This window comes from Dipodomys merriami, unplaced genomic scaffold (assembly GCF_024711535.1).
Source record: "Dipodomys merriami isolate MVZ:Mamm:240054 unplaced genomic scaffold, mDipMer1.0.p SCAF_1, whole genome shotgun sequence".
Taxonomy (NCBI): domain Eukaryota; kingdom Metazoa; phylum Chordata; class Mammalia; order Rodentia; family Heteromyidae; genus Dipodomys; species Dipodomys merriami.
In genome coordinates, this window is record NW_027202270.1 from 45,857,342 (window position 1) to 45,881,479 (window position 24,138).

At 37.5% G+C, this 24,138-nt stretch overlaps 1 protein-coding gene across 4 annotated transcripts in view; it reads right to left on the reverse strand.

The window, feature by feature from the left end:
• Bbs5 (Bardet-Biedl syndrome 5) overlaps window positions 1-24,138 on the reverse strand; it is a 40,353-nt gene that overhangs the window by 269 nt on the left and 15,946 nt on the right. For 2 of the 4 annotated variants that reach the window (XM_070021402.1, XM_070021403.1), the window contains exons 8-16: window positions 22,211-22,273; window positions 19,075-19,209; window positions 17,172-17,255; window positions 15,923-15,946; window positions 10,928-12,049; window positions 6,553-6,710; window positions 6,344-6,451; window positions 3,802-3,987; window positions 2,009-2,155 (exon numbers count right to left, since the gene is read on the reverse strand). In XM_070021402.1, the coding sequence (XP_069877503.1) occupies window positions 2,009-2,155; window positions 3,802-3,987; window positions 6,344-6,451; window positions 6,553-6,710; window positions 10,928-12,049; window positions 15,923-15,946; window positions 17,172-17,255; window positions 19,075-19,209; window positions 22,211-22,273 (2,027 nt within the window). Of the gene's footprint in view, window positions 1-2,008; window positions 2,156-3,801; window positions 3,988-6,343; window positions 6,452-6,552; window positions 6,711-10,927; window positions 12,050-15,116; window positions 15,774-15,922; window positions 15,947-17,171; window positions 17,256-19,074; window positions 19,210-22,210; window positions 22,274-22,696; window positions 22,715-24,138 lie in introns of those variants that run through there. The other 2 variants (XM_070021404.1, XM_070021405.1) reach the window with 2 other exon arrangements.

A 24,138-nucleotide genomic window follows, 5' to 3' on the forward strand; every position in this document is an offset into this window, starting at 1 on the left:
GTCTGCTAGAATAATTCCTTTCAAAATACGCATTCTCTGAACAAGCTCATACCTGAACTATGGCCCCAGTGTTGAATCTGGATGCCTAACAGTTCAGCCTTTTCTGGGGATCATATGTCCCGAGTTAATCATTCACCTTTGGGCTGAGGACAGCTGGTCTCCAAAGAGTCCATGTAAGAAGACTTCCTTAAGAGGAAGAACTAGGAGAAAGCAAGGACTGTAACACCCTTAATTAGGATTTCAGTTGTCTTCACACTAGTGCCTAGTGTGGCATCTGATGCAGAGTGGTCACTCCATGTACATGTGTTCTGCCGCTCCATAGTTTTGGAGACCTTCTCTCAGGCTCTGCACTTGATTTCAGGTAAGAATTGATTATCTTTTCTGAGTATTCAATATCAATCGTACAGACAACATGAATTCCCTGGAAATGTGTCTGACATGTGTCCTTGGCCTGGTACATGGAAGGTTCTTCTATGAGAGGCTCCTAAACACTACCTTTCACTCATGTGGCTTTTTGTTCATAACTGGTGCTCTATCATTTAAGCCTTGCCTTCTGATCTGGCTTTTTACTGGTTAACTGGAGATAAGAGTTTCATAGATTAGTCCACCTATGCTGGCTTCGTACCTTGATCCTCAGATCTCAGCCTCTTGAGATCAAGGATTTTAGGTGTGAGCCACTGGCATCTGGCCAAAAATGCAGATTCTGAATAGTAGATATGAGGTATGGCCTGGGATTTTTCATTTTTGAAAAATGCTGTGGGATGGGAAGGGGAAACAAAGGAGGAGGCGGCTACAATGCTTGATAAGAAATGTACTCATTATCTTGCCCATGTAATTGTAACCCCTCTGTACATTATTTTCACAATAAAAAAATAAAAATAATAAAAAAAGAAAAAAAAAGAAAAATGCTGTGTAGCCTGGTATTTCAGGCTGGACTTTGCTATGTAGCGCACACTGGCTTCAAACTAAATCCTCCTGTAACTACTTCCCAATATTGGGATTATATGTATATACCACAATGTCCAACTGGGATTCTAGAGAGAGAGAGAGAGAGAGAGAGAGAGAGAGAGAGAGAGAGAGAGAGAGAGAGAGAGAGAGAGAGAGAGAGAGAGAGTGTGTGTGTGTGTGTGTGTGTGTGTGTGTGTGTGTGTGTACTAAGGTAAAATGTGTTTTCTGCTCTTTCAAAATTACTGCTTTGACTAGAATAGTGCAATTGCAAATGTTATATATACCTCTCTGGAAGATAAAATGGATTGTTACTTTCATTTTTTCTTTTTGTTCATTGAGTCCTCAACTAGAATAAACTAGATTTGAAATAGATGTAATTAATGGTAAAATCTGGAAGTTAAATGTTTCCTAAGAGCTGCATTTTCAGGAGTTATGGGTCACACAGTATCATACCTGACAGGAGCAAACAGGCCAAATGAAACCATAGAACTGATCCTAGGGCTTTAATTCAGTGGGTACTGTCCCTGCTCAAAGCTAGCACTCTACCACTTGAGCCACAGCTCCACTTCTGGCTTTCTGGTGGTTAATGGGAGATAAGAGTCTCACAGATTTTCCTGCCTGATCTGGGTTTGAACTGTGATCTCAGATCTCAGCCTCCTGAATATCTAGGATTATGGATGTGAGATACTGGCATCCAGCCAGACTGTTTTTTGTTTTTTTGTTTTTTTTTTAAGGAAATAAACTATACTCTAGTGAAAAATAAGTTGTTCTGAATACTTGACATATTACCCTTTGAGAACTGAAATAGGGCTTAAAGGCTCAACCATCCTTTATTTACAGAAAAAGAAAGGGGCTCCAATAAGGTCTTTCCTAGGTTGACAGCTAATTAGCAGTGGTACATCAAGAATAGTTACTTGTTCAAAGGTTAGTGTTTAGTCTACTATCAAAAGTAGCTTGCAATATTGGCCAAGTCTGGTTTATTATTTACTACAAAATGGTCATCAGTTACCAGTTATCTGATTTAATATTGGGCCCCAAAAGTTGGAATAAGAGAACTTACTTCCAAATGTCATTGACTTCAGTGGGTGCAAACTCTTTATTTTCCAGTTGAATCATAGCAAAACCACCAATGGCATACAGGGATCCAGCCAGGCTGACCAAACTGATGGAGCTTCTTTCTTGAGGAAATTCAGTCATTACTTCCCACCTGCATATTTTATTGAAAATAAAATTAATGTAAAACTTAAATGAATGCTAAAAGTATTTACTGAACAATTATGGGAAATTATCATTTAAATGTGCATGTGTTTTTTTAATGTGTATGTGGTGCTGTGGGACTTGAATTTAGGGCCTCCTGTGGTATTACCATATGAGCCACACATCCAGCCCAAGCAATTGTAAGTTCAAATTTACTCAGAGTAGTGCTCAAATTTTTTCTTCATTATGGAACTATGATTATAAAAATTATGTACTCAATTGGATATGTAACAAAAAATTTAAAATTTTATATAACAGTATCTTTTCAAGTAATATTTTACATTAACCAAGGTAATAGATGCTTAAAAATGAAAATTAAGATAATTACAGACTGGGGCTAGGAAGGTGGCTCAGTGGTAGAACGCTTGCCTTGCATGCATGAGGCTCTGGGTTTGATTCCTTAGCATCACATAAGCAGAAAAAAAAAAAGCTGGAAGTGGCACTATGGTTCAAGTGGTAGAGTGCTAGCCTTGAGCTGAAGAGCTGAGGGACAGTGCCCAGGCCCAGAGTTCAGGCCCATGACCGGACCCCCCCCCCAAAAAAAAAAAATTACAGAGCACAAAGGAATTAAACTTATAAAGCATTCATATTTTACAAATGCCAGTTACTGACAAGTGCAGATCTTTTTATCTTATTATAATTGCTATTTTGTTTGTGTGTATGTAAGTACTGGGTCTTGAACTCAGGGTCTGAATATTGTCCTTGAATTTTTTGCTCTGGGCTAACGCTCTACCACTTAAACCACAGCTCCACTTCGGACGTGTGTGTGTGTGTGTGTGTGTGTGTGTGTGTGCGTGCGCGCGTGTGTGTGTGTGTGTGTGTGTGTACCACTTAAACCACAGCTCCACTTCGGACTTGTGTGTGTGTGTACCACTTAAACCACAACTCCACTTCTGACGTGTGTGTGTGTGTGTATGTGTGTGTGTGTACCACTTAAACCACAGCTCCACTTCGGACTTGTGTGTGTGTGTATGTGTGTGTGTGTGTGTACCACTTAAACCACAGCTCCACTTCTGACGTTTGTGTGTGTTTGTGTGTGTGTGTGTGTGTGTGTGTACCACTTAAACCACAGCTCCACTTCAGACGTGTGTGTGTGTGTGTGTGTGTCTCATGGACTTTCCTTGTTAGGCTGTCTTCAAACCTCAGATCTCAGCCTCTTGAGTAGCTAGGATTACAGGTGTGAGTCACTGGTACCTGATTAGATCTTTTCATCTTGAAGGTCTTTTAAATCTTTCATCTGTTATATCTTTTCATATTCTAAGTCAAATAACTCTTAGAGACACATTTATCCATCTACACATGTACAATTACTCACAAGTATTACATTTGAAAGACTAAATGTACCAAGTTAATAATAAGAACAAACAGAGCCTGCCAACTTGACGGCTACATATTCCAAATTACAAACAGAGGTTATCACACCACAAAGGAGTTTTTACCCTATAAGAAACCCAGAGGAACATGCTTCCTCTTTAATCTATACCTTCTTCCTGCCTTCCCCTTTCCAGGGCTCAATCAGAGAGCTTAGTTTCTACCCAAATGTAAACAAAAAAAAAATACAGCAATTCACACATGTACTAGAGCAAGGCAACTCACTTATTGCTTTTGAGATCAAAAGCTTCAACTGAAGCTGAAAGGCCATCTTCAGTGACACCTCCTGCAATTACAATTTTGCCTTTGTGGACAGCCACACCAAACATGGAACGAGGGGTCTTCATTGGAGCCAGATCTTTCCAGTCTCCTTTTTTTGGGTTGTAGATGAACATCCTATTTGTACATTTTCTGTAAACACAGGAGACAATAAATGTTATTTTAGAACTTTATTTTTTGAAAGCTACTTCATTCATAATTTTGGCTTTGCTGCTGCTGCTGCTTCTTTTTGTTGTTGTTGATCTTGGGGCCTGAACTCTGGGCCTGGGTGCTGTCCCTCAGCTCTTCAGCTCAAAGCTAGTGCTCTATCACTTGAACCATAGCACCACTTCTGACTTTTTCTGCTTATGTGGTGCTAAGGAATCGAACCCAGGGCCTTATGCATGCAAGGCAAGTACTCTACCACTGAACCATCTTCTCAACCCCTGGCTTTGCTTCTTAGACAATAAAACTTCATTTTCAGAAAGCTAGCACTTTAGATGAGCTAAATGCTAGCTAAAAGGTCGGGTTCACCTAATTTATTCTAGGTATGTTCCTGAAATGAATCTATAACTGCATGATAGGATGATTCCCAATCCTATTAACTGGAAACATTTGTATCCATGCCAGTATCAAAAAATGAAAGGAACCCTCCACCTAAATTTCTTGAGATAATTTTTTTCTTAATCTTATTTAAAAAAAAACTCCACCAGATATCTGCAGTAGAAATATTTTCTCTAATGTTTGACTATAGGTATCACTGGAAAATTTGGTAAGTGTATGATGTAAAATCATTTTCTTCAAATTCACTGCTGGTAACTAATGCAATTCAACTCTTGCTTTTACTTGCACTCTACCACTGAGCTACAGCTCTAGTCTGGGCCTTTACTTTTAGATAATGACTCATTTTGGAGTTCTTGACTTTGACATTTGTTAAGCAATGTTGTCTAGTTAATCGTGTTCTTAAGATGAATGTATTCTTACTGACAAAACTTGTATGCTTCTTACTGACATATCAATTTCCTAGTTACTAATGTTGCTTGAAGGAAACAATTTAAATAATTTGGAAGATGCCCAACGATTCCCAAATAGGAATATACTTATCAGCAGTTTTATTCCATTTACCAAGGGAAAATACGCCAAATAAGATTTGGCACAGCCTAAGTCTCTATTGTTTTAGTTTTTGAGACATGGTCTTGATATGTAGCGTCAGTTGGCCTTAAACTCACTATGAAGCCCAGATTGTCCTAAACACTCAATCTTCCTGTTTTAGTCTTCCAAATGCTAGGATAACATGTGGGAACCACCAGACTTTCTTTTAAATATTCATTTGATGCAAACAGCAAAGATAAAAATATTTCAGAATATATTACCTTAGAATATAGAGTACATGAAAATTATTGCTTTAGACATTTTATATACTATATTTATCATTTTAATTAGTAGCCACTTATATATATATATATATTTATATATATATATATATATATATATATTTTTTTTTTTTTTGTCAGTTGTGGGGCTTGACCTCTGGGCTTAGGCGCTGTCCCTCAGCTCTTCAGCTCAAGGTGAGTGGCTCTACCGCTTGATCCACAGCGCCACTTCTGGTTTTCTAGTGGTTTATTGGAGATAAGAGTCTCACAGACTTTCCTGCCCAGGCTGGCTTTGAACTGCGATCCTCAGATCTCAGCCTCTTGAGTAGCTAGGATTACAGGCATGAGCCACTGGCACCCGGCTAATAGCCACTAATATTAACTCGATAGTTTTCTACTTTTAATGCACAGTTTTTTGTTTGTTTGTTTTACTTTTAACACATTTTCTTTTCTTTTTTTTTTTTTTTTGCCAGTTGTGAGGCTTGAACTCTGGGCCCGGGCACTGTCCCTTAGCTCTTCAGCTCAAGGCTAGCACTCTACCACTTGAGCCACAGTGCCACTTCTGACTTTTTCTGCTTATGTGGTGCTGAGGAATCGAACCCAGGGCCTCGTGCATGTGAAGCAAGCACTGTACCGCTAAGCCACCTTCCCAGCCCCTTAACACATATTCATATTTTACTCCTTTCCTGCTATGCTCTTATAGTTCTTGTTGTTTGAGATGAGGTCTTCCTATGTTGCTCAGGCCAATTTTGAACCTCTGGGCTAAAATGATTCTCCTTTGTTAGCTTCTAAAGTAACTGGGACCATAAGCACATGCCACTGAATGCTTACAATTTGTTATTTAGGTTTCTTTTCCAGGAGTGGAGAGGAAGTTAACATCTGGATTAATTAAACAGTCTAAGCAAATGAAATCAGAGTTTCAAGAGAAAAAGCTTAATTTCTTTTAAAAATTATTTGTGTATTTAAATTGTACAAAATAACTTTCATTTTTTTCTGTGTGTGTGTGTGTGTGTGTGTGTGTGTGTGTGTATGTGTGCGTGCATGTGCATACATGCACACAGGAAAAGAAGAAGAGACCCTTCCGTGTACTGAAAACTCACTTGGACATAAATCACAAGGATGTTTCAGGCACTTACTTGTCATCTGTCTTTCCACCAAGACAATATATCATGCCATTATGTGAAATAACATTATGGCCGTAAACTTTGATAGGAAGATGTTTTACTTCATTCCACTTTGCAGCTCTGAAACGAGATGACAGAATTTATGTTTTCAGTAAGTTTGAAAATATTAATTTGCTTTAGGTATTTGTTCCTTAGGGAACAGGAATGTCATACCAACTTACACAGGATCATAACACAATACTGAATCCAGCGAAGCCTCTGTTTGAAGATCTTTGCCTGCAACTACATAGATTTTGTCATCTACTTCTCCCAGACCGAAGAGACACCTGGCTGATGGGAGAGGCGGAAGTCCAACCCACTCAGATGATATGTTGTCAAGCTGAAAAAAAATATATGAAGAATTGTGATACTTAGTAGAAAAAAGTTAGGGGCGCAACAATGACTATGCTATACATGATGTGTTTAAAACACATCGAGAGTCAAAGATCTCACAAGTAAAATCAACAATCTCAAAGTATGTTTTTGGTTGAAAGTACCATGAAGAATGAGAAAATCAACTTTACCTGCCAAATAAAGTACCAAAACATTCAAGACTTCAAAAATGGAATGAGAATAAAATAGAAGCTCCAGGGATTAGTTAGAACTGCGAGGTTTCTTGTTTTTTCTCGTGTCCATCTTTGAAACAAGGCATGTTAATATTCTTTAGACACCAGGAAAAGACAGGTGGCCACAGAAGGGAGGGTCAGGGTATGTGAATGACCCCCAAGAGCTATTTTTAACATGCTCCTAAAGCCTTCAGCCTCACAGCTGGACCTGTCGCTCAGGCCACAGACAACTGGGAAGCTTAGGCAATGCCATTTTTCATTCTTGTCTTTAAAAATTTACTTGCAAAGATGATGTACAGAGGGATTACATTATATAAATAAGGTAATGAGTACATTTCTTGTTGTATAGTATTACCCCCTTTCTTTTCTCCCATCTTCCCTCTCTCCTGACTCTTCTACCCAAGTTGTAAAGTTCATTTCTAACATAGTGTCTTATAAGTATCACTGTTGCATTTGTTCACCCTTTGTCCTTTGTCTCACCATTTTGTTTTCCCCTTCTTTCCACAAATCAGATAAATGTAAATACAAGACACAGGGTACCAAAATGAGAAGCAGTGACAAATCAAAGGGGGGGAGAGATGAATAAAAAATAACTTCACACAAAAAAACTCATTAAAAACAAAACAAAAAACCTGTTTCCATTTTGGGGTTCATTTTGATTAGCATCATTTTGTGTGGTCATATGTACATAGCTATTGAGCTTTTCTGCTCATCTGATAAGATTATCCTAGACGTATACTAATTATTACAAATGAGGGAAACCATGGAGCCTATGTTTCTTTGGGTCTGGCTTATTTCACTTCATATTATTTTTTTTCCAAGTCTTTCCATTTCCTTATGATTGGGTTGATGTCATTCTTTCTGGTGGAAGCATAGAATTCCATTGTGTATACATTTTCTTGATCCTCATTTTCATTCTTTTAGACATTTTTAGGATAAGTTTTGCTAAGTTTTGCTTGCTTTATTATTTTGGGAACAGACAGGTATTGATGTTGGCTTCCTAGTTTTTTGGAGAAGTCATATAAAATATCCTTCTCTTTTTTTTTCTCTCTCTCTCTCTTTTATATTAAGAAGAAACTTTCTTTGTTTTGTTACTATTGCTGCAAGCCTGCTATGGCCCTGCTAGAATCCATGCTCTAAATAGGTGGCTCTCACATAGACAGCATCCAGCACTTAACTATTTACAGTCTTAAGATTTTTCTACTTTGCATTTTAGGATAGTAAGGCACATGGAAATGGTTTATGAGGAAGTGCTGCTGCAGCTGTTGTTCTAGATAGCAGAAGAAAAACATGTAAAGCTGAGATTCATTGGATACTAAGCATGGCTTTGAATAGAAAAGCTGGACAGGAATGTATATGTGGAAGCTTCTCTAGATATGATCTTGTATCCTCAATTAAACAAACACTAAATCCAGAAAACACAGCATGAGTTTTAATCCCTGCCATGCACTAGTGTCACCATCTAGACCATGGTCCCTAATGTTTTCTTTTTTGAAAAAAAGTGCCTGAGGTATATGTTCTCGTACTGTACCATATGGTTTCCCTTCCCATATTACCCTTATTCTGCTCTTTGCATAGTAGATGGAATGGTGCAGTGCTCAGGGATTGGGCCCTGTCCTTGAGCCTTTTTGCTCAAGGCTAGCACTCTAACACTTGAGCCACAGTTCCACTCCCAGTTTTTTGGTGGTTAATAAGAGTATTAAGGACTTTCTTGCCTACATGAGCTTACAACTAGGATCCTCAGATCTCAGCATCCTAAGTGGCTAGGATTATGGTGCGAGTGAGCCACCAGTGTCAGAACAAGCCTCTTTCACAAACAGATAAGCTACCAATACTTGTTTCTCTTCAGCACATCTTTTTTTTTTTTTTTTTTTTAGTTGGTCATGGGGCCTGAACTCTGGGCTTGGGCACTGTTCCTCAGCTTTTCAGCTCAAGGCTAGTGCTCTACCACTTGAACCACAGTGCCACTTCTGGCTTTTTCTACTGATGTGGTACTGAAGAATCGAACCCAGGGCCTCATGCATGCAAGGCAAGCACTCTACCACTGAGCTACCTTCCCAACCATTCAGCACATCTTTTAGTAAAGACAAGCTTTCATATTTTTAAAACCTCTCTTGGTTCTACTTTCTTCTTGATAAAAATTAGGCTTTGGACCTAGATCATTCAAAATCTGCAAAACTGAATCTATTTCTCCCATGGAAGAAGGAAAATAAGCTCTTTTATTAAGTAAAAAAGTTCTCAAATCTACTTGCAGTATACAACCAAATACTACATTACTTCTAAATTAATAATTTTAAGTATGTATAACCAAACAAAAAACACCTTAAAATTCTCATACAAATATTTTCTGGTGAGTCACACCCTCTTTTATGGTCAGATGTTTTAATCCTGGCATCTTGTTCTACCATTTGTGCTTTTTAAAAGTGGCAAGGTACGGGTAGTGATGGGGAGTTTACCTTCTAACTTTGTATAATTGCTTTAGGAGCTTTAATAAACATTCAGCAGGTTTCTTGAACCAGAAAGAAATAAGCAGCCATGTCTGTAAGGGTAGTAATAGAATGGAAGATGATAAAGATTAAACTGAGCACCTGAAACTAAATGGCTGGGCTATAGATATGTTTAACTCTACTTGTTTATGTGGTAGTGAGGGTCAAACCCAAGGCCTTGTGCATGCTAACTGCATACTACCAGTTAGCTATACACCAGGCCCTATGTTCAATAAGCTAAATATAAAGTGGATTAAAGGCTCCAAAAGTTTGGAGAAATTATTGTATGGCTATCATTATTCTGAGGATCTGTTATCTATCTGTCTGCCTATCTGTGGTCTGTGTTTTCATTTTTCTTATGATTTCCTGTAGGTATTTATAATGTTTTTCATGGAATATGACCTTTCTGAAGTTAATCTAAATTTAAAATTAGTGCTTAGGAAAATTTCTGGCCCATACCAAAAACTTATTTTCCAGTGAGAATTTAAAAATGAAGAAACATGACTGTATTTATGATGATATTTTTAAATATAGGATTTTTGAGTGCATGTCATACACTATGAGAGCATATTATGACTATGGTATGACATTCTACACTTGCTTATCTTTGGCCTTTCCAGTCCAAGTGTCTGTAAACCCCAGGCCATGATTAGCTATGACCTAAACAAATTCTTGGAGCTAGTTGTAGTTATAAAGGATTGCCACTGATGTTGCTGGATATAAAGTTTGAATTACTGATTCCTTCATAAATTCATAAGCTATAATGCACTGATAATATGAAGTTAACTCCCTATAAACAAACTACAAAGAGTCTACTAGTTTAGAAGAACTTGTTCTCCTACAAATGTTTATGGTTACACAAAACAGATTACTAAGTTACAATGATGTCTAACTATAGCACTGATACAAGTAAATGTGAAAATATAAACAAAACCATCTTAATGTAGTGACATTCATAAAGGTTTTTTCCTACAATTCAAAATGTATGGAATATGTACACAACTTTTTAATTTTCAACAAAATTATGTTTTAGATGATAACTATAAGGAAAGATGAAATTCTACCTTCTAAGAACTTCAAAGGAAAAAAGAAAATCTAGAGAAAAAAATAGAAAATATGATCTATACAATAAGTAACTTTCATTGAGGGAAAGATCTTTATTTTTCAGGAAACAATGTATAAGATTATGAATTATTTTTACTAAAATATTGGGCTTTGAATGATTACAAAATCACAATCAACTTGAAACATGACATTTGGGGTAAAAGGATGTTAAAGACTTAAATATTAATAAGAATCCTTGTACACTATACTTTTTGTTAAAGCTTAACAAGCAGTTGAATATTTCTGTCCACCCTCTAAGCAGAAAAATGCAATGGAGTCCAATAGGGCACCTATTAGAATAAAATGCAAGAGGCCTGAATAATTCACAAATGACTAAAAGCTAACTGGATGGCAACAGCCTTCTCTTACACCTCTACTTACATAGAAATAGTTGTCCTTACCTGGAAAAAGTATGACTGTAGAGGTTGATCCTTATTTTCTTCATCTACATATAGTCCTCCTACCACATACACCTGATTTTGTTGGGTAACAATGCTGGAATGATTTCTGGGGATCTGCTCAGCCAGTGCAGTAAGGTAGCATTCATTTTCTGTGGGATCATAAGCCACTGCAGCTGTGTCGTTAACCAAGAGTATGAGGTCTTTGACAAACATTCCATGCCTGGGAATGTCATTCAGGTAACCAGGAAGTAAGTCTTCATCACCAATATCCCCATTCACCTCACCAGTCTCAGTCTTCTCTGCATTTTTGCTAGGTTCTGGGAGTTTACCTGTGAAAGCATCTTTTAGAACTTTGATTTTTTTCTGGAGTTCAGGGTTGCCTTTAATTATGTCATCTTTCTCAACATGATCTTTGAAATACTTTTCTGCCATAAGACGAAAACGGATGCAATCAAATACTTCGCTAAGATTTTTAGCCCTGTTTTCTTTGTCTGTTCTTACCCATTTCATCACTGCCTCAAATACCACTTCTTCCTTTTCTACATTTAGACTGTCATTTGAAATGACGGAGATCAGTTCCTGTGGAGACAGTTGCATAAAGTCCTCTTCCTTACAAATCTGCACAAAGCGATCAGACACAAATTCCCGGGCAGAAATGGCAAGTCTTGGGCAGTCTAGAAGAAGTCCTAATCTCAGGATGGCTAGACAGTTACCAGGAGCAAGTCTTTTCTGGAGATAGGACACACAGACAGTGAACACTGAGGGGATCTGAAATCGGCTGGCCAACGCAAAAATATCTTGCACGTTTTCATCATTGAGATCAATACTAGCAGAGTACAGGTATTTGATGATTAAATCAAGTATAGCCGGATCCACATTATCTAGTACTATCTCCTTTTTTTTCTCCTCCTCAATTTCAGATAAAAAGTACTCACGGAAGTAAGGACTACAAGCTGACAAAATCAATCTGTGGCAAGGAAGACTTTTGTCACCTGCTTTGACGGTGCAATCGATGAATTTTTTCTCATCCAGGAGATCTTTTAGACCATCCTGAAGAAGGGTGGATTGGTAAAGCCGTAGTTCCTCTGCAAGTTCCCGCTGGGAATCCATTTTGTGAGCAACCTGGGTAAGGAAGGGGACACTGAGGGCCTCAGCTACTTGCAGCACACACGTCTAGCTGTAAAAAGGCAGAGCAGTGTGCTTTGCCCAGCTTGAAGCCTCTGCAATTTAATCCCACCAGCTAAATATAGATACCAGCTCTTAACAACGGGAATTTAGGAGAGCTACTTTGGAAAGAAGAGTTGTTCTGGCAGCTGTCATAGATTGAAAGTAACAACTGGAACTTTTAATCACCAAGGAACAGCTAAGAAACAAGACATTTAAGTGAAGTAGAAAGCTTTAAAATATATAAAGCATTAGAAGATATGCTAATAAAGGCTACCACAAGAATATGTTTACTGAATAGAAAAATGAATCATAAAAATGAGTCACCCCTCTAAAAATGACTTAGTGGCAAGTTATATGGCACACTGAATTAATGACGCAAAGGTCAAGAATATGAGTTGAGTTTACTTGAATTTTCGTAAGATCACCTTTCCAGTAATAGTCACACATTAACTTTTATTTTCTATTCAAAATGGTGGGAATTAGATATTTCTTTTAGAAGTAGGAAACTTAAAAGTTGTTTCTTGTGTATAATTATAGTTTTATAAAATATGAGATGATAAATCCATCATATCTGAAATAACAAATGCATAAAAACAAATGATAATTTTTCTAAGTTATTCTAAATGATTTTTGTTTTTTAAAAAGCTTAATGGTGTTGAATTAAATTATGGAAGTATTTAATTTGTTCATACTCTGCCTTGATGTACGAAGGATGTGTTATAGCTAACAATAATAGGGAAGTGAAGGAAAAATTTTAAAAAGAATTCTTCTAGATTAAATGAAAAATAAAGTCAATGCTAAAAAAATTAAAGACCCACTATGGTATTTTATACAAAAGGTATTTTGTAATTTTTTTTTTTTTTTTGGTTAGTCATGGGGCCTGAATTTGGCCCTGGTCACTGTCCCTCAGCTCTTCAGCTCAAGGCTAGTGCTCTACCACTTGAGCCACAGCTCCTCTTCCAGCTTTTTCTGCTTATGTGATGCTGAGGAATCAAACCCAGGGCCTCAGCATACAAGGCAAGCACTCTACCACTGAGCCACCTTCCCAGCCCAGTATTTTGTAATTTTTACTGTTAAAAGTTGTTTCATTAAATATTAAGTAGAACAAATGTAGCCTTATGAAATAGTTTATTTTCAGAACACTGACAAAATCAGAATAAGTACTAGACCACCTATACAATTGGGAAAACAAGCATTACCTTAAAAACCATACATACACATATAACTGGAATGATAATCTAAGTCGATTATAAGAGATTACCACCTTAATTATGGAACGCAGATGTCATGATGAAGAATCACTAGGGCTACAGAAAGAATTTCAGGGGCTGGTACTCGGTGTTTTTGTAGTACTGAGGGGCTTGTGCATGCTGAGGAAGCACCTTACCAGCAGACACTGGTATTCTTAAATATGCCCCAAAGAATATAAACTCTCTCTCTCTTTTTTTTTTTCTTGGCTAGTCCTGGGGATTGAACTCAGAGCCTGGCACTGTCCTTGAGTTTCTTCTGCTCAAGGATAGCACTCTACCACTTGAGCCACCATGCCACTTCCGCCTTTTTCTGTTTATGTGGTACTGAGGAATCTAGTCCAGGGGTTCATGCATGCTAGGCAAGCACTCTACCACTAAGCCACATTCCCAGACCTCTGTGTGTCTGTGCTGCTGTTCAGCAATAGTCCGTAAGCCTCACAAATGCTCCATAAACATTTGTTGAATGAATGAATGCCCAGGTCAGAGAATTCTCTATTTTTAAATTTCAAGGTCTCTAGCCATGTGTAAAAACTTTTTTCTTTTCTTTTACATCACAGTGAAGTCAAGGTACTGTCAGTTGCTAAAACAACAGCTGAAAGAAGAGCTCATTGATTCTTTTTCCATTTATATAAGTCATTAAAGGTTTTAACACACTAGAAAAAAATAACAGCTGCTCCCGTGTTTAAACAATAAATGACTCATTTCTCTCCACACACAACACCTAACATTTGAAAAGATTAGTGAGTCAGATGTAAGTACCATGATATGGCACTTGGGATTCTTACCAGTGGGCAATTTTAGTTTGTTTTGCTTGAAAAGTAGCATTTAAACAATCTTTATGACAACATTTTATTTGTGATGTCCTAATGTAGGTCATTATAACTCTATTCATTAAATGTGCAAAGATACAGCTGGGCACTGGTGGCTCACACTTGTAATCCTAATTCAAGAGGCTGAAGTCTGAGGATCAAAGTTCAAAGCCAGCCCAGGAAGGAAAGTCCATGAGACTCTCATCTCCAATTTACCACCAAAAGGCCAGAAGTGGAACAAGAGGTAAAGCACTAGCCTTGAGTACAAAAGCCCAGGGATAGCACCTATGCCCTGAGTTTCAGCCTCAGACTAGCACCAAAAGGAAGTGTAAAAATCTTTTTCCAGGGGTTGGGAATGTGGTTTAGTGGTAGAGTTCTTGCCTAGCATTCATGGAGCCCTGGGTTCAATTCCACATAAACGGAAAAGGCCAGAGGCAGCAGCGCTGTGGCTCAAGTGGTAGAATACTAGCCTTGAGCACAGAGAAGCTCAGGGACAGAGCCCAGGCCCTGCGTTCAAGCCCCAGGACTGCCCCCACTTGCCCCCCACCAAAAGAAAAGAAATCCATTTCCTTTTAAATGAAGAAACCCACTTAAAGCTTTTGTTCGATGGTTTTAAATAAAGTGAGATGAACATTAGGTTATATTATAAACCTGTCTACGACTGTATATATTGTTGCATCTTCAAACATTTGTACCACCTCATTCTTTCCTACTACAGAAAGGGCTCCTGTGTAGCTAATGTGAATCATTTGACAAGGTTGTCCACAATGCTCCTGCAACTGGGGTAGCTGAACAACACTAGAACAAATAACACTAACAAACAATACTAGAGAGACTGAAAATTTTTACCTAATCAAATAATGTGTTATTTCTGAAAAATTTTAGAAGTTTCAATAATACAAATAAGGAGAAAAATCAACAAAAGAACAAAGCAATTTCCTTGGAAGTATATTCTTGTCCAAACTATAATGAAATCACTTACACATTAGCACTCAAAACAAATAGAGGCTTGATGTATACCATAGTTAGCTGTAATATTTAGTTTTGACAAAATGACTCCCTAAAAATGATGCTTACAGATTACAATTTGTATAGAGTTAGCTTACATTTGGAGCTATGAGATAATGTAGTTAAGCTAAATTTTTATAATTAAGAAAGGAGTATTTTGATTATGATGTTCTTTTAAATAATACTTTCAAAACATTAGATGATGCTGCATAAATTCTTTATTAAACCCAATGATACAGTCATTTAATATCTGAAAACTAAAATTTTACAAGTATTAAGTACATTATAAACATTTACAAACTAGATACATTTCAATTGAAATTTTGAATATAATTTTTTAAAGGAACTAGTGGTTTTCTAAGTGAGATTTTCCTTAATCAGTAAAAACTCTTTCTGGAAAGCCTTGAATATAAAAGCTGTAAACATAAAAACCATTCCATGCCTTATAGCAGGTGACTAGAATCTTTACTCTTAAGAAATCTTTAAATAGAAATCTAGCTCAACTTAAGATCAACTCATTACTTCCCAAAGTCCCTGTAGTGTGAATCCATCCTTCAATTTCTCTATTGCCAGACCCAGTTCTTCTGAAAATACAGGTTCACGATCTTGTTGCTTTTGGGAGGTAAGAGAACGAGATAGGAATAGAGAGGGTGGGCAAGGGAGAGGAAAAAAACAAAAAATAGGTTTCACATAAGAATGCTAAATGCTGAAATATAGAAAATTGCAAAAAAATAATAGTACTATCAGTAAAATGTGCTTACCTTATTACCATCAGCAAAATAAGCCTATAAGACAAAAAAATTTTGATATTTCACATGTTTGCTATGTAATAGGTAAGGGAGCTAAGGAACAGGTAATGGATTTGTACAGTGATTCTGCAACTAAATGTATTTCACATTTTGATACTGGAACTTTAATTGTTTTCTCACTATCTCTACAATGATAGAAATCAAAATTTATTGATCAGTATTAACAGCTACGAAAAAATGATGTCTTTAAGCTCTAAACAAATGTGCTTTGTAGGAATGAACATGGTGGCTCACATCTGTAATTCTAGTTATTTGAGAGGCTAAGATTGAGAAAAATCATGGTTTGAGGCCAGTCCTGGCAAAAGTTTGTGAGATCTCCATCTCAACCAATAAAAAGTTAAGCATGGTGGCCTTCATCTGTCATTCCAAGTGTCACAGGGGAAAGAATAAACAGGATTGTGGTTCAGGCCAATTTGGGCAAAAATAAGAGACCCTACTTGAAAAATAACAAAGGCAAAAAGTCCTCAAGTGGCAGAAGGCCTACCCAGAAAGCTCAAGGCTCTAAAAATCAAGCCCTAGAACTGCCCAAAAACCTGAGATGTACTTTGTCATTAATGTATAACTTATTCCTAACTTGAGATGAACAAAACAAAACAAAACAGTACTTTAGTGTGCCAGTAAATACATAGAGATAGTGGTAGTTGAAAATTAAATGCCAATTTAGAAACATTTATTGTTCAGATGTGTGTTCTTCTAAAACCATATAGTTACAGATTAAGGGAAATTTATCTTAATTATGTAATGTATAGATTTTAAAGTATTTAACCAGCTATAACAGTTTTTGATATTTTTTTGAGGGGTGCTAGTACTGGAAGTTGAACAAAGAGCTTCACACTTGCACAGCTTGTTTTGCTCATGGGTAGCTCTACTTTAAGTCATGTCTCTAGCCCAGTGTTTTGTTGCTTGGTTGGAGATGGCGTCTCACATAGTTTATTGCCCTGGCTAAATTTGAACCATGATCCTCCAAGTCTCAGCCTCTTGAGTAGATAGGATTACAAGTGTTAGCCACCAGTGTGTGGTTCTTAGTTTGGTAATTTAAAAGCATTATCACAAAACAAATTCCCTCACTTAAAAAAATTTACCTCAACCTCATGTCAAAAGTCTCAAGTTTTATAATGTTCTACACAGTCATACCATGATTTAACTAAACATGACTCATGTACAAATCATGAGAAATTTAATAGTCCTTTTTGACACTCACCACAAATGCATCTGTGTGACCATCAGAGTCTATTTCAACATCATCTTGAATTTGTTCCACTGTCAGAGCTTCAAGGGGCTGTGGCTAAAAATCAAGATGTCAGAATTTATCAGAGACAATATTATTTAAACAAATCATTTGCTTAAGTCTTAAGAAAATCACCATTACAATTATAATTACTCTTTCATTAAAACTAATTTGAATAATAAAATGCATTATACTTAAGTTTATTTTTTGTCTATTATTTCATTTTATTTTCTTACTATTAATTTACTTTATTATTCTAGAGGTGATATACAAGGGATTACAATTACATAAATCAGGTAATGAGTACATTTTCTTTCATTCAGTGTCTCCTGTTCCCTCATACTCTCTGAGTCCCTCTCTCCCAGTCCAATCCCTCCTATCTCCACCCACGAGTTGTATAGTGTACTTTCTTCAGTGTCCAGTGTGCTTCACTGCTAGTCTTTTCCTTTCCTTTCCTTCCTTCCTTCCTTCCTTCCTCTTTCTCTTTTTTGAAAATTCTTTATTGTGATTAAGTGATTACATAATTTCACAATTTTCACAGTACTGTGGGATAGTGATGCTTAGTTAAAGTCACAAACACATTCTAACTTTCATGGGTCAAATCGTCTATCGTGGTCTATAAAGTTTATGAGTTCTATGAGCTTTGGCAATTTCTTCCACATCAGGTGATATGAACATTTCTTTCCTTTTGCATAGCGTCAGCTGTTCTCTCTTTTCCACTTGTTCCTTCCCTCTCATCACTGCCATTGAGTTGCTTAGTCCGTTTTGATCAATGTCCAGTGTACCTGATGGGTCTCACTATTGTATATTTTCCCTGATTCCCTCTAGTTTTGTGTCCTCCTCCTAGTTTCCCTCTGGTGTGCACATATATACCATATATGTGATCAGCAGCATGGGGTTATTTAGTGGTGATTTGATCAGATGATACACTTAAGTTTCTAAATCTGAAGTCTAGATCATGAAAAAAGTTAGAATGGGAATTTTCCACATATTTAATATACTTAAGAGCCCTTTTTTGTTGTTGTTGATTGTGTGGCTTGAACTCTGGACCTGGGCACTGTCCCTCAGCTCTTCAAGCTCAGTGCTCTACCACTTGAGCTACAGTGCCATTTCTGGTTTTTTGGTGGTTTAGTAGACATAAGAGTCTCACGGACTTTCCTAACTGGGTTGGCTATGAACTGTGATCCTCAGATCTCAGCCTCCTGAGTAGCTAGGATTAAAGGTGTGAGCCACCAGTGCCCAGCCTTAAGAGCCATTCTTAAAAAAAAAAAGACTCTAAATTATTTTTCTTTCACATAATCAAAAACTTGCTTATAATAGCATTTTTTCAAATTTCCTCAAATTACTCATAAAATAAAATTTGTAAAAAAGTAAAATAACAAAGATTTACCTAGGATATTTTAAAGCTAAGGCAGAATAAGATGTAGTACTGATATTAATCTGTTCATTTTTCAAATATTTGAGTAACTTTACTGTAGTAGGGAGCGTGTACTAGTACCAACAAGGGTATAAAATCCTTCTTCTTACCCACAAAGGATTTATAATCTTCTGATAGTGGTTAGAAAAATAAAACACAATTACAAATAACTATTAGGCTGAACTAAAATTGTAATTTTTATACATAAAGAGGTCAAATACTAACAAACCATCTGGTTCAACCTATGCAAAAAAGCTCACTTAGGTATGGAAGAATGAAAGATGATACAACCAATTAGGAGAACAGTAACTATCAACAGTTAACACAGTCTAGCCCAGGCCAGGCTCACTTGAACAAAGTCTGTGTATCTAGTTTAAAGCAAATTGTACACAAAGCCTTTATATTTGCATTTTATAGGGAGCATAAAAACAATCCAGCAAACTCCACAGTTCAGATTACCTTTTCTTCCATTTCATAATTCACTCCAAATATGGGACTGGCAGAATAGACTTTGTGAAGTGAATTGATTTCCTTAACTGATTCCTGTAGTTTTTCCACGGGATCTATTTTAAAGCCAAGAACATATCCTCCACTCTACAATAGACAACAATAGAGACGACTAAGTCTGACAAATGATACTTAAAAGACACAATAAACTACAGCTCTAATTGTTCTTATTTTAGAGTACACCAGATAAGTTGATTAAAAAATTAGACTCATCACTATGAAAAATTTTAAGCACATATAAAAATAGAACACAATACAATACAAAATAATACAAAAAAGCCTTCAGATAATCATCACAGAGCTTCAAACATCTCTAGTTCTCCCTTACATAAAACCCACACCCCTTCAGTATTATTCTGAAATACGTTCAGATATCATACAACCTCATTTGTAAATATAAGAGGTTTCTCAAAATTAAAATAAATGTACTATAGATTTTTCTTGTTTTTTTTTTTTTTTTTTTTTTTTTTTTGTCAGTTGTAGGGCTTGAACTCAGGGCCTGGGCACTGTCCCTTAGCTCTTTTTGCTTAAGGCTAGCATTCTACCATTTGAGCTACAGTGCCACTTCTGGTTTTTGAGTGGTTAATTGGAGAAGAGTACTTTTCCTGCCTGGGCTGGCTATGAACCGTGATCCTCAGATCTCAGCCTCCTGAATAGCTAGGATTATAGGTGTGAGCCACCAGTGCAGGCTTGAGCTAGTTCTTGAAAAGGTAAAGACTATACATTAAAAGAAAGAAATGAGACAGGCACTGCTGGCTCATTCCTGTAATTCCTGTCTCAGAAGGCAGAGACCTATAAGGTTGAGGTTCAAAGCCAGCCTGGAAAACCATCTCCAATTAATCAGCAAAATAGCTGACTTGAGCTGTGGTTCAATGGTTAGAGCACCAGCCATAAACAAGGAAGCTAAGTGAGAGCTCACATTCCTGAGTTCAACTCCCAGCACAAGAAAGAAAGGAAGGAAGGAAGGAAGGAAGGAAGGAAGGAAGGAAGGAAGGAAGGAAGGAAGGAAGGAAGGAAGGAAGGAAGGAAGGAAGGAAGGAAGGAAGGAAGGGAAGAAAAGAAAGAAAGAAAGAAAGGAAGGAAGGAAGGAAGGAAGAAAGGAAGAAAGAAAAATGGTCTATTCAAATCCTTAAAGGCTAGCTAGCTCCTTCAAGAACTTAGAAACTATGATAAGCCACTAGGAAAAGTATTAAAAAGACTGATATAATTCAGTTATATACCATAGGTAAGTAGCATACTGTAACTGGTTAGTTCAAAGTTTCATTCTATACATACTTATTAGCTGTCTGATGCTGGGAAACTTACATTTTCAGGTGCACCACCAAACAATTATCTGGTTGTTGTATTAAAATAGACAATGTATACAGGGCCTTTGGTATAGTTGCTGGAGCATAGTAAATAGGCAGCTATAGACTATAGGAAAGGAGTGAATAGACTTTCATGTTTAAATCTAGAACGGGCTTTACAATTCAGTTGGTAAAAAAGAATTTTTTTTTGTCCATCGTGGGGCCTGAACTCTGGGCCTGGGCGCTGTCCCTCAGCTCTTCAGCTCAAAGGTAGTGCTCTATCACTTGAGCCACAGGGCCACTTCCGGCTTTTTCTGCTTATGTGGTGCTGAGGAGTCAAATCCAGGGCCCCCATGCATGCAAGGCAAGCACTCTACCACTGAGCCACCTTCCCAGCCTGCCACCCCCACCAAATACCTTAAATGTTTTATTTAAAAGTGTTTCTGGAAGCTATGAATGATGGTTCATGCCTGTAATCCTAGCTATTCAAGATGATGAGATTTGAGGATTGTGGTTTGAAGCCAGCTTGGGCATGAAGACCTGTGAGACTATTATTTCTAATTAATCACCAAAAAAAAGTAAAGCTATTGCTCAAGTTGTAGAGTGCTGTCCCTGAGCAAAAAAGCTCAAAGACAGCACCCAGGCCTAATTCAAGCCCTAGGACCTGCACACACATAAATAAATAAAACTGTTTCTAGGTGTGGGTTGGGAGGGATGGGTGAGAATATTTGAAGGGGTAATAATGAACAAGATGTATTGTATTCATAAACTGCTTTGTTAAATGGCAACTCTGTTGTACAACTACTAAAATAATAAAAGTGTTTCTGTAAAAACAGCAAAATGAGGGTTTATAGTTAGATTAGTATAATCGGTATGTTAAAATATAAAATGTAGGGGCTGGGAAGGTGGCTCAGTGGTAGAGCGCTTGCTTTGCATGCATGAGGCCCTGGGTTTGATTCCTCAGCACCACATAAGCAAAAAGCCGGAAGTGGTGCTGTAGCTCAAGTGGTAGAGCGCTAGCCTTGAGCTGAAGAGCTGAGGGACAGTGCCCAGGCCCAGAGTTCAGGCCCCATGACCGGACCCTCCCCCCCCACAAAAAAAATATATAAAATGTATTAAACATGTATATGTTTTTCTCAAAGAAAATCTTTTTCTTTTTTTGTTCTAAGACCTGAACTAGGTATCTGATGCTTTTGCTCATTGGCTGATGCTCTGCTACCTGAGCCATGTCTCCAACCCCTCAAAGAAAATCTTATGAATCAGCCATATCTGGAATCAAAATTTAGTCTCACCCCTTGCTAGTTATGAGACCATAGACCAGGCTCCTAACTTCTCTAGGTGTCAGTTTCTAGACAGTAAAGTGGGGAAAAATAGTAGAGTTTTAGACTGAGAGAATATAGAAACAGCATTTGACATAATAACTTGATTAATAACAAGTGATAATTGTATCTCTCCAGCAAAAAAAAAAACAAAAAAAAACAAAGGCAGAGCTGGGCTTGGTGGTGCAGGACTGTAATCCCAGCACTGAGGATGCTGAAGCAGGAGGTTTGTGAATTTGAGGCTGGCTTGGGCTATACAGAAAGATACTTTCTCAAAACAAATAAAACAAAACAAGAAACAAGGACAGGATTCCTCCTACAGAGACAATTAGCATAAGACTTCAAATACTTCATAAACCTTGAGAGTATAGTTAATAATCTTGTTGCTAGGTAATAAAACTAAAAGCCTAGATTGTAAAATAAAATACTGTCACACAGTTTAAAAAATTTATCATAGGTTAATAAAAATGTAAAATATCTTACCTGCTTAGAACTTTCAATGACAAGAGCTAAGCCAAATTTTGAATCTCTAATCTTTATTGAACGCTAAAAAAAATAAAAAGAAAATGCATGTTTTATTATCTGACAGTGGTAGCTCTTTAATATAAGGTTTTAAACTTTTATACAGGTACTACTTTTCAAAGGATAAACTTTACAGAGATCAAGTTAAACTTGATCCTGAAAATGAAGACATCTGAAATATGCACAAAAATATTTCTCATTTTCAGGGAACTAGCAATTTTTCTGAATATTTTACACAACCACCAATAATTTTTTAAGTTATTATGAGCCAGTGTCTTTTGTGGTGTCAAGGCAGGATTAGTTTCAAAGTCACATGCTGTTTCCTACATCAAGGGTGGCTAAGTTCTAAAAGACCCTTGATTTTCACTTTCCATTTAATTATTCAATCTTTTGGGGTGCTAAGGATTGAAGCCCAGGGCCTGGTATATACTAGTCAAGTGCTCTTACCACTGAGATACACCTCAGCCCTCCATTTACTTTTTAGAAAAAAAACTTATGAACACCAATCACAAGGCATCAGGAAGGCTGGAACAAGTAGTCGCAATAAACAAGAGCTAAGGATTAAACAGGAGCAGGGGATGGGAAGTGGTGGCTCCAGTAGCCTGAGAGAAGGGAGGCGGCAATGGCAAGTAGGGACTTTAGAAAGAGACCAGAACCACTTGTTGGAGAAAGGGAAAACCATGGAGGACCTAATATTATCCCAGCAGACCAAAAGCCCGGAGAGGGTCTTCTGTGGCAGCTGATGGCATGTCACACTTCCAGAGAAAAAGAGGAGAGAGACAGATTTTAGTGGTAATTCCTATGAAAATCTGGCCTTTCAGCTAACTACTTTACATTCTGCCAAGAATACAGAATTCCTAGTTAGAACCATAGAACACTGGCATCCTTGGCTGTCATCAACAGAAAATGTAACTAGGAGATACAGACTGATAAAAGCAGCAAGAAGCATGCACATGCACACATGCACACACACACACACACACACCACGAGTCAGGACCATGGCTGAGGTGTAGAGCCAACACACACACACACACACACACACACACACACACACACACACACACACACCATGGACCATGGCTGAGGTGTAGAGCCAACACACACACACACACACACACACACACACACACACACACACACCATGGACCATGGCTGAGGTGTAGAGCCAACACACACACACACACACACACACACACACACACACACACACACACACACCATGGACCATGGCTGAGGTGTAGAGCCAACACACACACACACACACACACACACACACACACACACACACACACACACACACACACACCATGGACCATGGCTGAGGTGTAGAACCAACACACACACACACACACACACACACACACACACACACCATGAGTCAGGACCATGGCTGAGGTGTAGAGCCAAAGTTAGGGAATGACTACTGCAGAGACAAGTTGTGATAGTATCAGATTGCAAGCTGTTTGGGTTAGGCTGAATTCACTCCACAGGCCATATTTGGCTGCTCTATTCTGAATAAACAGCCACAGCAAAAATACTTTATTTGAAGAACAGAAAGCACATTGTTGTTTACTAATCAGTAATTATTTAGCATGACAGAGGTTAGATTAAAGTGAGCTTTAGCACACATAAATGCAATCTGATTACAATTTCCCATATTTCTGGCTGGAGATATAGCTCAGTGGTAGAGTGCTTGCCTAATATGCACAAGACCTTGAGTTTGATCCTCAGCATGACAAGTAAAATAAAACAAATTGCATTTCCTTGGGAGGCCAGAAATAATTTTCTTCCTATTGAACTCTATGATTAACTATTTATGTATTGTTTTCCTCCACCAGATTGAAAGCTCTTCAGTGGCAGGAATGGTGTATTGATTCAGGATTGTTAT